We start from the raw sequence: 15,238 nt of genomic DNA on the forward strand, positions 1-15,238 counted from the left end.
GTAAAAGTTAACTCAAATTTGTATGCAGTTGCGCCCTTAGCGGCAAACGTAGGCAAACGTTCCAACTCCACACAAATTTCAATTAACTTTTACGCTATCGTTAACGTTAAAAAATTCGCACTAAGTTCGCTCTCATTCGCGTTCGTAATTCTACACACTGGAGAATCCCAGTTACATAGTTTTTTTTCTCTCTGTTATTGAAATTTGAATATAGAAGTTATTTTTTAATTATTGTAAATATAATTAATATGGTGAAATTATATGTATACGAATAAGGTTAAACATATGACATTAAATTTTGTTTTGTTTGAAAACACACAAAATTAAGAAACTACAAAAATCTCAAAAAGTAAACAAATTAGTTGTGAGTCACAACTTGTGAAAAATAAAACTAAAACCATATTCAACTATTCAAACTACATTCAATAATAGCTTAATGAATCGTTCGGAAAACTGCTACTCTACACTTTGGCAACGCGCTGAATCCATGTTTAGTAATTGTTATGATGTCATATCATAGCGATATAGATCAAACATTTTTCATTGAAGCGGTACATTATGACCATACGGATTTTATTTAGGGCCGTAAATAGCTTACTATAACACGTCGGATCAGTGCAATAGCTGCGGTGCTGATTTATTTCTAGCCGTAAAACATCTTTAAGGACAATTCGTAAATAAAACACATGGAAATAGAATCTTTAGTACTTCGGAATTAAGACAGTGGTTCGCATGAAGACTTGGGACGTTGATCTTTTGTCCCTGACCCCTTCGGTATTGTAAGAAAAATTTAAAAAGTCCTACCTTAGTTTTATTTTGTTCTAACTGTCAGAACAAATATGATTTGTACTATTTTGATTGCATGGAGATCTATCCTAATCTAGTTTCAAAACGGGAAAGCATATTTGCTCAGCGATGGATGGTAATTTGGTCTCAGTACCTACAGTAATTACGTAGATTCCTAGTTATTTGCGGGTATGATTTTTACTATACGAGTATTGAGATGCTGAGAGCATACATACATATCACAACACGAATGGAACAGAGTGGGTACTCTTAAGCCTTTTTATAGAAGACTAGCGACCCGCCCTCGCTTCGCTTCGGAAACATTAAATTTTATTATTGATAGTTGAGTCCCGCGATGATACCCGCGGTTATTGTCGCCGTGACGCCGCGGGGCGAAGCTAGTCTTAACAAAGTAACCTAAGTTACTCCTTATATCATCAGCTACCTGTCAGTGAAAGTCCCGTGAAAATCGGTCCAGCCGTTCCAGAGATTAGCCGTAACAAACAGACAGACAGACAGACAAAAATTGTAAAAAATGTTATTTTGGTGTATGTACCGTATATATATTCATATGCATGTAGTAAAAAGCGGTTATTTCAATATTACAAACAGACACTCCAATTTTATTTATATGTATAGATTTTTGCAACAAATACAAACGAATTTTAGTTCAAAAGTACTTAAAATAGTCAAACTAAGATGTTCGATAAAAATACACTAGGATTTTTACAGTTTCGAATGTAGGGCTTTAAAACCTGTGACATAGGATAGCTAGTATTCTATTCCTATCCTGCCTATTTCTGCCGTCAAGCAGTAATGCGTTTCGGTTTGAAGGGTGGGGCAGCCGTTGTGACTATACTGAGACCTTAGAACTATATCTCAAGGTGTGTGGCGCATTTACGTTGTAGATGTCTATGGGCTCCAGTAACCACTTAACACCAGGAGGGCTGTGAGCTCGTCCATCCATCTAAGCAATAAACAAAAAAAAAATATAGTACAAAAACCTTTTAAATTGTATTTTCTTTTGGTTTCATTTTATAATTAGAACTACTATTACGGTTTAAATTTTGATGGTCACATAGTAGTAGTCCGTGATCAAGAAAAGTGTAAAATATTCGAAAAGTTTGATTTCAGTAAAAAAAATTGGTAAAAATAGTTTTAATTATATATTTTTTTGGTGCCGTCGATGTGCAGACGCCATATTTAACACTTACGATTCCTCTTCCACGTCCCTTGGTTTATTTCAAGTTAATCGACCCGTCATAGGGAGAAACTGCCTCACCCTCTTGTGACGGGTCAATCATCGGACAATTTATACATAATCTATCTTAAACCACGTGTTGTGTTTAGATTGATGAAGACACACACTTACTGTACGCCTAATATTTTTCTTGCATTTTAATGGCGTAACTGCTGGTGCATCTTAATAATAAATAAATAAATAATAAATGTTTACTGGTGGTAGGACCTCTTGTGAGTTCGCGCGGGTAGGTACCACCACCCTGCCATTTCTGCCGTGAAGCAGTAATGCGTTTCCGGCGTTTCGGCTTGAAGGGCGGGGCCGCCGTTGTAACTATACTGAGACCTTATATCTCAAAGTGGGTGGCGCATTTACGTTGTAGATATCTGTGGGCACCAGTAACCACTTAACACCAGGTGGGCTGTGAGCTCGTCGTACCCAACAGAGCAATAAAAAAAATATGAAGTACTTTGAAGTACATTGAGATATATTTTTCATTAGAATCACATAACTGTTTTGAATAAGACAGTATTGTGTGACGGTTCAACTCAAGATGTCAACGTTATATTTTTATGGCATGACTCGCAAACCCGTCTCAGATTTGCAGGGGCAACAGAGCATTTGTTCCGAAAATAATAGCGTACTGAAAACCAGTTGTAAAGATTAAGCTATTAACTATTGATTTATATTGTTCTGTAAATAGACTTTAAAATATTTCAATCTAGATAAAATAGAGAAAATGTTCATCTAATTTAATTTATTTAGGATACGTAAATAGTTATGTCACAAAAACCGTCTTAAGTAAAAATGTATTTTAAAAGCATTTTCTAGTAATATTATTTTATTAATTACATAATCATTTTCTTTTGTTTAGAAGCTATCGAAGAGATTTAGCGTAGTCGAATAATAGTTTCGCAAATGATCAGCGTGTGACCGCTTTACGGCCAAATTTGCGGCGATACCTGCATCTTATTTATTTATTTTATGCTTAGATACCCATCAAAGCAATAAGTGGGGAATGGGTTCATGGCCCACGGTAACGTAAATGCCGCCACCTACCATGAGATATAACTTCTAAGGTCTCAGTTTTTACAATACAACTGCTGCCCCACCCTTCAAACCGAAACGCGTCACGGCTTCACGTCAGAAATAGGCAAGGTGGTGGTACCTATACTTAACCACTACAAGTGTTATGGATATCCATAGAAGACATCATTAGTAAACATGATTTAAATACACAATTATTGACAAGTCCTGGAATAACACCCAGCAATTCGCATGACCGGGACTTCACTGCGCGTCTCACCTATTTGGCTACTGTCGCCTCAACCTGTAACTTTGCGTATTTAAATCAAACTAACGAATGAATTAACTATTTCACAGATTTCAGACACGAGTAAATTAAGCAGACATCAATGGAAGCGGGTTAAGGCTGTACCAGGATGTCTTTTCGAAATTATGTAAGTAAATACAGTTTTTTTTTATTGCTTAGACGGATGGACGAGTTCACAGCCCACCTGGTGTTAAGTGGTTACTGGAGCCCAGACAGTCTTACGTTGTAGACATCTACAACGTAAATGCGCCACCCACCTCGAGATATAAGTTCTAAGGTCTCAGTATAGTTACAACGGCTACCCCACCCTTCGAACCGAAACGCATTACTGCTTCACGGCGGAAATAGGCGGGGTTTAGACTATATGATATATATTACAGTTCAACTATTGTTGAATGTTTACAACAACCCATGGACATCACAATAAGAATTGTCTGAGACATGAGGACGAAGTCGTTAACGACTGTCCTATAAAAGGAAAGCACGGTTACCCTGCGTCAGATAAAGATATGTAGTTAAAATAATAATCATCCAAACTCAACAAGAGTTTTGCTCTGAGTGAAGGGCCTTGAACTCAAACTTAATCATCCAACTTTGACTCTAATTGTAAATCATTTAGCACATGATCTATGATGAATCTTTCGAAACGGCTCGACGTTTTGATCTGCTTTATTTTTCGTTGTGCTCGTAATTTTCAGGATAACATGTGTAGGTATAATTTTTTAATGAAATTCACGGAAAACAGACACATTGAATTTAACTAGTAATCGTAAAAGGTCTAAAATCGTATGAAGATTGCGAGTGTGTCAATAATAACAACGTAACATCGAAAAATTTTCGTTGGGCCCTTATTTTAAAAATATAGTGGTAGGTGTAGGAAAGTACATAAATACTTTTGATTACTTGTCGTAAAAGTATCAGGAGAATTTAAATTTCCATTTCCGTATCCATAAAGCCATTCAAACGCTACCAGTCTTGTTCTGACAAGATATTTGACATCATTAAAAATGTTGTTGGCCCATGTGAGGTTCGAACTCACGACCTTCGCGTTATTAGCACGACGCTCTAACCCCCTGAGCTAATAGGCCAGTACTATTAAGAGTGGAATATTTAAACAGATCCGGTATAAAATCTATTGCGCATGTGTAACTATTGGATGTAGTGAGAGTTCGCTCTCATCAGATAAGTTGAGATACGTCATTTTGCTATTGAGATTCATATAATTGATTTTTGCTACAGGCACCGGTTGTTGTTCTGGTATTTCATCCCTTACAAACTTTGGCAGATGGCGTTATGATATTAAATTTATCACATAGGCAAAGTTGAAATAAAACATCTACTATTGGAAAGGATCAGAATAAAATTGGAAATAAAGTTTTTAGACTTGATCGTCTGCTTTTGCTTGAAATTTAGAACTGCTATTGTTTTCCGCGAAAATTTAATCTAGAATATTATTTAAAAAAAATATTTTATCACTTTAATAATTGTTACAAATGATAGCATCGCGTCGTCTAAATACACAACTGAATGGTTTTCTCGCAAATCAAATGCAAATAAATTTCTTTTTTTGACAAAAGTTAGGTGGATTTAAAACAATAAATATTGATTAATTATAAGATTAAACGAATAAATGTATTTCATTAAACTTAATAAATACAGCACACGAACAATGAATTAATTCCCTATAATGCAAATGCGATGCGGATGCTATCCGTAAGAAATTATTTCGTATAGCAGCTCTTCACAAGTATGAATCATTGAATATTTAGGGTTATTGTGTTACCAACAATAAATTTAAATTCCAATAGAGGAATTTATTAAATTGCGAGCAATATTTGACTTATGAGCATATCAATGTATTATACATAGCACGTGTAACTCTCGGAGACATAAAATACTATAACTGTAATAATTAATTGATTATGAAAAAAATTAAATACATCAGCACAATTCAGCATTTTTTCAACCATAAATATTCAAATAGCTAAGGTTTAATAAAAAAAGTCCACATATGTATGTAAGTACGTTATTCTCACGTCTTGGTGTGTTCTCTGAGCTATTTATAATACGATGAAAGCTACAGCTTTATTTATGACAGCGTTGAACGAATCATATAGATTTAGAATTACTTACAAGATTTACCTTCACAGATACAACAGTCTGTGAAACAAATTCATTGATATTGACGTTTTAAAACTTTCAGAGCGATTCAACATCGTACGGTCGAAGTCGAGATACAGGCAGAACGAATACGACAAGTACATCAACAGAGCGACCCACGACAGTCACCGCGAAATATATCAATGCCACTCCATCGTACAAGTCGTCCAGCATACCCATTCTTTCCCATGGCTCAGAGCGCTCTTCTTCTAAAGATGAAACACCTATTTCAATTATTGCTAGCAGATACGCTAACTACAATAAACCGGAAAAATCGATACCAAAATATGAAAAGAAAGATTACAGCAAATTGTCGATACCCTCAATTACTACAAGTAGAGACAAAAGTCGCGATGCGAGTCCAGTTTCGGCAACGTCAAAGTACAGTCTCACTCGTCCATCAAGACACCTAAGTCCAGACAGAAGGACAGTGAAGACCTTCAAAGAAAAATCTCGAGATATCAGCCCCAAAGATCTCGATAAAAACATTCCAAGTAAGACTGAAAAGTCTACAGGCTACAGCAGCTTGTCAAATTACAAATTATACCCTCGGACATCAAGCTATACAAGACCTGCCATTAAAACTGAATCCAAGCCTGAAGTTACTGTTAATAGATATGCTATTGCCAGCCGATTATCAACAAGCTACCTAAGAAGTCCGCCCACAGTAAAACGAACATCAGTGTCGCCAGTACATCATGTTGAAGCACCGAAAACTGCAGTTGAAAAAATAACATCTCCAACAATTGTGGTGGAAGAGATACGAGAGCCTCAAAAGGAAAATGAGCAAGATGAGCATTTTAATGATTTACAAAATGTCAGTAACCCGACTGAAATTGAAACTTTAACTGTGATCACAAGACACACTTCTCCCACCCCACCTGGTTCTTCCGCTTATGTTCGTAGTAGAAGAGCTGACATGGCTAAAACAATAGAGAAAACCATTACACGTATTAAAAATAGGCCGCAAATGTGTAACAAAGAAGTTCAATCGGACAGATTAGATGATCCTACTAGAGCCAGTAGATTCGGAAGCGCATCAAGAACTAGTACAACAAATTGGTCGTATTATTCACCAAGCTCTAATAATTACACTGGATACGCCGGTAGGTATTCAACACAATACTCAACCTTACGAGAAAATTCCAATGGTATTTCCTATAATGATAGGAGTAGTAGAAGCCGTAGCACTGAAAGAACATCCGCTGATTTCAATAACAGTACTTCAAATTCAGATAGTAACAAAGAAAAAAATATATGTCACAAAGTACAACCAGAGTCAAGTGAAGACGTTGTTGCCGTTTGTGAGCAGAATAAAAGTGATGACACATCTGAAATTATTATAAACGTTAATCTGAAATTAAAAAGGGCAAAAAGTCCAACGTCTGCTCCTGAGTTAGTATCTCCGGAAATTACCATAACAAATAGTCAACTACCACCTCAAGCACCTAAAGCAGATGCAGTTACTAAGCTTAAAAAACCTAAAATACGAAAATCAAGTACGGATTCGTCAACGGATTCTATATCCAAAAAAAAAGTTATAAAAAGAAGAAGTAAATCTGCAAGTTCTACTGACTCAGACCTATGTGCTGAACAGATGGAAAAATCTTCTATTGCATCAAATAAAAGTCTACAAAAAACTTCATCAAATAATTTACAAAACGGTCCAAAATTAAAACATTCCAAATCACGAGACAGTAATAGCCCTGAATCAAGTATAACACTATCAACTCAGTCATCTGTCAGTGAAGATGAAAACCTTTCCAAAACTCACTCTAAAACCCAAGAATTATCTAGAACATCTGCTGATGAAATCTCTATACCAACGGACCGGTCTGGTAGACAGACTTCACCACATTTAACCCAGAATAATGGTGCGGAAGAAGCCAAATCGTTTTTAATTAGAGCTTTGGCTCCTGTTACGAATCTTTTTAAAATGAAACATAGTGATTCTTGTGATAGTAGTCGGTGGCCAGAAAATTCAAATTCTGAATCAACCAGCAAAGATGTTTCCAACCTTATAACGGAGAGTGATAAATCTAGTAAGAGTAAAAATATTATCGCTTCCAACGACGATGGTTTAGTAAGATTAAAAGCTATAAGATCTGTTGATTCGGGTGACCGAAGTAGATGGCTAGAATCAGATTCGGATAAGAAGTTTTCACCAAGAAATAATCACCAGAGTTCATCTGACAAAAATATACCGAAAATGATACGGCACGTCGAATCGGGAGAGAGAGCATGGTGGCTTGATTCTAGTAGTGATAGCAAAAAAGATCAAGTTCAAGTGAGTAGCACGGATAGCTCCGATCCCAATCAAGCATTTAAAAAGTATAAACTTGCAGACGAAGAGAAACCCTGGTGGCTCGACAGTAATGCAAATATACCAGAAGGTATTGAGCGACTTACTCCTCCAAGAAAGTCGACTAGTGAGAGTGACAAAAATGAGAAGTACAACTTTTTCAAAGTTCGTCGTATAGAATCAGGAGATCAAAAAGATTGGTGGTTAACAAGCAACGAGAACTCTTTAAGTGGAAATAAACTTGAAAGTCACAGCTTAAGCAAATCTGGATCTGACAGAAGCTTTCCTTTGAGACGAATACGTCATATTGAATCTGGAGAGAGACCTTGGTGGTTGTCGAGTGATAAAAACATTCCAGAAGGTATAGAAAAACTACCTACACCTCCACCTCAACAGGAAAGTGATTCTTCAGATTCGGAGGAAGTGCAAGTTTACATTCCTCCCTCACATGTACCTCCGTTTCCATTGCATTTACCAGACGATGAGCCTTTAGGTGATAGAAGAAGTCCCGAAGGATTGGAAACTCCTAGAGAAAATGAAAATTACAGAGGACGTACTTCGCCTTACGAAAATAATCGGCAATGCAGAAGAAGAAGTTCTGCAAATGCCTTTCAAAAAGTAGACAGATATATCTCACGGTACACTGATATTGATGACATTCTGGGAACCTCTGGTCAAATATATAGCCCTTTCATGGATTCTATATTGGCCAGAAGAACTGGTCAGACCCTACTGGACGAAGACGTATGCGAAGAAATCGACCCTACTCAAGTTAGAATTCATGATAGCACTGCCCAGCGCCCTGTGATCAAGAAGATAGGATCCAGGTAAATAAAAATAAAAATTATATTTTTGATTCGCCCCTTTGTTTAATGATAAATAACTGTTTAATATTATCACACAAAAACGTTTATTCTAATAGTTTAACTGATTACAATTAATTTTCAAACAATATTTTTTGCACGATGAGCTTTATGTTCTTGTAAAATGCTTGCCCAATTAGGAAAGGCACGCCCGAATAATGAGTGCTCGGGACGAACATACTTTCACAAATCATTTCTTAGAGCTTAACAGAAATATCTCCTTATTCTGTTGTACAATTTGCTTCCGGGCGCAAATTTACTTCAATCTTCAAACGGATAAGGCTATTTCACGACTTAAGAGTTTCGTCATAAATATAACGTATAGATAAAAACCAAACTTTGCAGTGTTATATACTCTAACTTTGTTTCCTTTTCAGGAGCGATATCATTGACTACAACAACGAGGATCAGGTAAGCTGTTCTATTGTATTGAAGTGTATTTATTTAGTTATATCAATGAACAGACAAACAGTATCTTTGTTCCACGAATTCATTTCTTTGATCACATAGACCATTTCAAAATTGCGCTCTGTAGTACTTAAACTAATTTGATACAAGTATCAAAATGGTTGTGACGACAACAAAAACGTAGGTAAAACGCAGAAAAAAAAGTTTATTGCAAGTGTCTCGGAAATTTTCATTAATAAATTTGTAAAGCCTTAACTAAGAACGGTTTTCACAATTCATCAACGAGTAATGTGTGGTGAACGCTTAATATTTCCGTATAGAAGAAAAAAGGGAAAAACAATATTTTTAAGAAGTCTTGCTTAAATGTGACAAACAATGTGCTTGTTAACAAACCTTTTGCTCCTCGCTAAGCCATTGAATTCGCCCGTCCATCCTTGCTAAGCAGCAAGGTCTCTGTAAAAACTGCGATCCCTCTAACCCAGTAGTCGGCAACCTTGTCAACCAAAAGAGCCAAATTCAGATAACACATATTCAAAGAGCATTTTTTTAACATAATATAATTTTATAGCCTTGTGTTTCGTAAACGTTTACTTGTCTCTTATAAGGCAAGATAATAAGTAATATTCTGTGCCTAAACTGAATATTACTTAAAAATAATACACTTAATTTTTGCAATTACACATAGCTTTTAATGTGATAAGAACAGTCTTTCTGCGTTTTTCTGTCGCGAAATAGTAATATTGCGTTTCATCTTGAAGAGTAGAACAGCTGTTAAACAAACAATGAGACGTCGACCTCATGCCTCAATATGAATAGTCGCAAATGAGGTTATAATCAGTACAGGGGACACCTGGTGTTAATTAGCTCCTGTGACCTTGAGACAATCGATGTTGCAGTCACAATATGTACTGTACATATAACGGCTGAAGTAGATAGTAGATAGGAGTAGTAGGTAAGAAGTAGGTAGATGGCTGGTAGGACGTTTGAATTCTAAATATGACACACTATTACAATAAACTTCGCACTTTTTTAAATTAATTTTAAATTTTGCAAGTTTGATTTTTGTTCCATTATCATAGAAGTCGTTTGTGAGCACATGTTAAATACGTTTGACTTTTTTTTAATCGGTACCGGCATTATTTATCCTATCTATTCTAGTGACCTCGAGGGGTCATACTAGATTCACCAAGCGAGTAGGTGAGCTCGGGGCTCTAACCGGGGTTGTTGCTAACACTGGCCCTAGCAAGAGCAGAGCTTCGCAGAATCTACGACCGGATCGGATACGCGACCCACTGAGAAGATCCAACGAGATCTGTAGGCCTGTATTTTATAATGCTATATCTGAATAAACTATCGCACGGTGTAGTAATATTTCATGAAATAGAAAAAAACGTGTTCTCCTTATAACAATATTAAAATTTATGGAAACACTAGTATTTGGAAAAATAATATGTAAAACTTCGACAAATGTATTGAAACAATAATTTTGAATATTTACCGCTCTTGTTCTGAGAAAAAATAAGAAGATCCCGTCTGAGATTTTTACTCACATACCTGTTGGTTGCATCAAATAACAATTCCTTCTTGATCTAGATTTGTTCAGCTACATCCTATTTCTGCATCTTAAATATTTTTGCGAAGTCCGGTAGTTTTTGCTCTGTTTTAATATTATTATATACTAGCTGACCCGGCAGACTTCGTAGTGCCTCAATCGATAAATAAAAGACCTACACTTTTGTATAAAATAAACTTAAAACAAACAAAATAAATCCGTCCGACGGGGGACACATCAAAGGAAAAACAAAATTGCTATTTTTATTTAATTCCGAACATTTTCATATTTATCTACCTTTTAAACCTTCTCTGGACTTCCACAAATAATTCAAGACCAAAATTAGCTAAATCGGTCCAGCCGTTCTCGAGTTTTAGCGAGACTAACGAACAGCAATTCATTTTTATCTATATAGATTAATTTTAAATCTGCAAACTCTTTGCAATAACAGCTTCCATATTGAAAAAAAAAACTGTACTTGCGAGTCCCCCAACTTAACTGTATTCCCGTGAGAATTCAACACAATTAAAATCTAGACTTTAACATCTCCTAGTTTAATGCATCAGGTTTTTTTAGACTCGAGTTTTTCTTTGATCGCCGCATCGTTATAGTGTTGTTTTTAATACTCTGGCTTGTTTGATCTTGTTTGTGGTACGGTGGAACAGGTCTGCGTGGGAATGTGCTGAGTAACTTTGTTAATTTGAAGACTCTTTACATTTTTATAAACGGTTGACATTTTGCAAACCTAAGTAATGTTTTGATGATAAATTTATTATAATTTATATTCAATATTTGTGATACGACTTTTTTATAATAAGCATGATAATTGTGACCAGTTCCTGTAATCTTAAAAAAAAAGTGTTATTCTTAAAAAAATAATAATAGAAAACATAGATATGTCTATGAAAGAGAATATCCTTAAGTTTTTGTCGTGGCAAAGAATTTAGAAAGCTTACCAATACAGTTCGAACTTTCTTAGAGAAGCTGGTGTATCTGTTCGAAGCATCGAAACGGAAGGCTCGTAAGGCTTCAAGGCGAGAGGGAGCAGTGAACTGAAGAGTGCACTGCATCCTTGAGCCATGAACATCGAGCGAGACAAAGACAGTAATATGCTGCGTTTCTAACATTTCAAAACGGTGACGTTGTTAATTTCAAAGAATATTTAGTATTATGGCATTTTTTTTTTGGAACTATGTTCCTTATGGGACGATGCGGAGGGATACCCTAACCAGAAAAAACGTCCGTAACGTAAGTTTTTTTTTTAATATAGACATTCCACGTTCAATGTTCTCAGACTAGGATTTTTCATGGCTGAGCCCTTGCTCGCCCACCTGTCCTGGTAAAACTGAAAAGGCCTTCGGGCCACCAGTAATCTCTCAAACATAAAAAAAATCTACGATTTTGTCCAGTGTTATAAATGCCGGAAATTTGTAAGAGTAAAGACCAAGAATACCAAAAATAATTTAGAAAGGCACGAGTCCGACCGGGAATGAAATCGGACCTGTAGTAGGTTTTTTTATTGCCCTTGTAGGCATACGGCTCACCTGATGGTGAGTGGTTACCGTCGCCCATGGACTTCAGCAATGCCAGGGGCAGAGCCAAGCCGCTGCCTACCGCAAAATCAGGTAATCAGAAAATCGACCAACATCACTACACAAAGCTTCTACTCTCTTTAATCGACATAATATTTTGTAAGAGTGTTAACAGTTTTATATAGTTAAATAATAATAGAGTTACTAAAATGTGCCTCTATCAAAATATTAATGGATATTTGAAACAAAATTAAATATTATAAGGCTAAAATTTAATTTTAGATAGACATTTTTTTTCTTTAATTGCAATACAACACAATACCATAACGCATACAAGCAAGTACATAAATATAGTTAATTACATAATAATACAAAATCGTACATTAAATTAAACAATATTCTTTGTAAAAGAGCCTTCTGCAAATTAAACATTCTATGCGAAGGTTCTTAGTCATTGTGCTGTCTCTTTCTTACGCCAGGCGATGTAATACAATGTTCTTTTAAATAAAAACCAACCAGCGAGGGATATACCAAAGTAACGAAACGCCTTTCAAATGTAAGTGGCTTTTCAACGTGTACGGTTAATATAGACGTGAAAATTATACCTGAGGCACTTTATCTGAACACCAACTGCTAGTTGTGGTTGTGTCTTCGCCGCTGTCGGGCATGTTCTGGACACTATAATGATACCCGATAGTAAACAAGTTGAATTAAAAATGCAGTGATATTAGTGATTTTAAGAATGTGCTCTGATCTCAAAAGGTAGTGTTGTTAAATTATTTTCGGCCAGTATTATGTTACGAGAACGTGCTTACGAAGCCGGTTTTTAAGTTTTTTTTTGTCATTTTTTGTTTTTTTTTTTGTTACTGTTTAGTTCTGGCTGGCTGCTGGTGAATTATTTTGTTATTGTTTATTATTAAGGAATTTACTAATCGAAATTTTATTTCAAACATTCTTATTTTAGTTACCAATCATAGATGATAAAAGTTTCATACGAACTTCGATATTCGAATATTAAAGTAAGTTTTTGAAATTGTTAAAAATAAGTGCATGTTTGTGCTCTAAACTTGAACATCGTCGCCTTCGTAAATACACGCAAAAGTTTTTAAGTAGATACCTACTGCCTACTAACTTGTCACGACATGACGAACGTGCGGATTCCACTAAGTTAAAAAGACTTAGTCGTATTATTCACTTATTTTTTTAAATAGGTATACGAGCTACGCCAACCGAACCGACAATGAATAAATTATATTTAAAGTACGGAAATAGTATTATGATCCATGACTGATCCAACTTCAAGTTCCAAAATCATAGAGTTATCAAATTTACACGTTAAACATATCTTCTCATATGAAATTAATAAACTTGAAACATAAAATAATTTATTTAATACTTTAAAAAATCAGGTAAACTTTTCTCGATCCTTGAACGTACAAAGCTTAACGAAGGGATAGACAGCAAACGAGCAACAAAAAAACGAGTGATAAAGGGTGTGTACTTAGACACATTCGCAGTATACTTTTGTAATACCTACTCGTATCTTCTGTGCAGAGTCCTTTTGTTAAATTTTAACAACAGTATTTTGATACTATGCCTAAATGATTGAAAAATTATCACTGGTGGTAGGACCTCTTGTGAGTCCGCGCGGTTTGGTACACCACCCTGCCTATTTCTGCCGTGAAGCAGTAATGCGTTTCGGTTTCAAGGGCGGGGCAGCCGTTGTAATTATACTGAGACCTTAGAACTGATATCTCAAGGTGGGTGGCGGATTTACGTCGCAGATGTCTATGGGCTCCAGTAACCAGTGGGTTGTGAGCTCGTCCACCAACTGAGCAATAAAAAAAAAAAACAAAGACTCAATCGAAAATTTGAGCTTCATTAATCAGAGGAAGGTCCAAGATTTTCGCGTTGCTGTTCTATCGAATTAAACAATAGGGAAAATTGATATGTATACTTTTTTTTAAATTTTAAATCAGAACGTCGAAATTAATATTGTTTTTATAACCGAACAATAAATACGATCACGGTTGATTATTTTCAATACGTTTTATTCGATAATTGACGCTATAAAAGAACAAAGAAGAGGCGCGTATGTGACCACATGTCAGGGTTGGAAGGCCAACAATATTTCAAATCACTAAATAAAATCTAATTCAAATTCACTAAGTAACATTTCATCACATTCAATTAAACACAGATGACAAAGAATTATATCATCGTTGTGTTTGTTTTGTGATCTACGGTTAAGTTGTTGTACGATTTGACCCCAAATGACGTCACACGTAATGAAGTAACGTTCGACAGGCCCCTGAAAAGGTTGCTCGGTAAATTTTCAAACACAAATACTCTCCGTTTTCCTATTGAACACACATAAAAGTAGAATCAATTTAAATAATGTAAATTTTATAAAAAACCTATCCGCTTATGAAAATATATATGAAGTAGATCATTTTATTGAAACAGCTCGTGCTGTCTATGTAAAGTAAATCTTCTACTCCTTGCCCTTATCTAATTAATACATTCAATCTAATCCTAATCTATTCAAGTCTATCATACGTCATTACTGCACTCGCATATCCATCCTCTTTTACACAGTTCACCGTTTTCTTAGGACCCTCCTGCTCACAAAACCGCTCACCTTAATGCCTAGAGCTTTTATATCCAAATGATAATCCTCTCTTTGCATAGCATACCCGTACCACGATTACCTTCGTTATTATTATTCATTTTCTCTGTCGCTGGCGCTACTTTTAACCTTCCGATGTAGACTTTAGGCTAATAAACTCTTTACTATCTATCTGAAGTAGGTTTTATGACAGATTTTTTTTGTTAAATTGCCAACAACAACTGTTTTTACTGAATTCTGTAAATTGACTGCAGAGACATAGAATGCGCACAACAAGCCACCAATATTCTGGTTTATATGAGATTAATTGTAACATCGATGGAAGTGCAACCCATAAGTGCCTCACGGGTTCCAGCCAAACATATTTGAGACTATATTCATGAGTACTAACTGTTTTGAACTCAAAATGATGCATAACCTTACGTTTTCTATT

The 15,238-nt window shown here is 35.6% G+C and overlaps 1 protein-coding gene and 1 non-coding gene across 3 annotated transcripts in view; one reads left to right on the top strand and one right to left on the bottom strand.

The window, feature by feature from the left end:
- Positions 1–15,238, top strand: part of LOC101739187 (uncharacterized) — a 98,209-nt gene that overhangs the window by 15,748 nt on the left and 67,223 nt on the right. For both annotated transcript variants that reach the window (XM_038010660.2, XM_038010656.2), the window contains exons 2-4: positions 3,410–3,486; positions 5,563–8,648; positions 9,062–9,095. In XM_038010660.2, the coding sequence (XP_037866588.1) occupies positions 3,469–3,486; positions 5,563–8,648; positions 9,062–9,095 (3,138 nt within the window). In that variant the 5' untranslated portion in view covers positions 3,410–3,468. The remainder of the gene's footprint in view (positions 1–3,409; positions 3,487–5,562; positions 8,649–9,061; positions 9,096–15,238) is intronic.
- Positions 4,374–4,447, bottom strand: TRNAI-AAU (transfer RNA isoleucine (anticodon AAU)). Its single transcript has one exon. It is a non-coding gene; the product is annotated as a tRNA-Ile (tRNA).

The sequence above is a fragment of the Bombyx mori genome, chromosome 1 (genome assembly GCF_030269925.1).
Source record: "Bombyx mori chromosome 1, ASM3026992v2".
In the NCBI taxonomy this organism is placed as follows: Eukaryota; Metazoa; Arthropoda; class Insecta; order Lepidoptera; family Bombycidae; genus Bombyx; species Bombyx mori.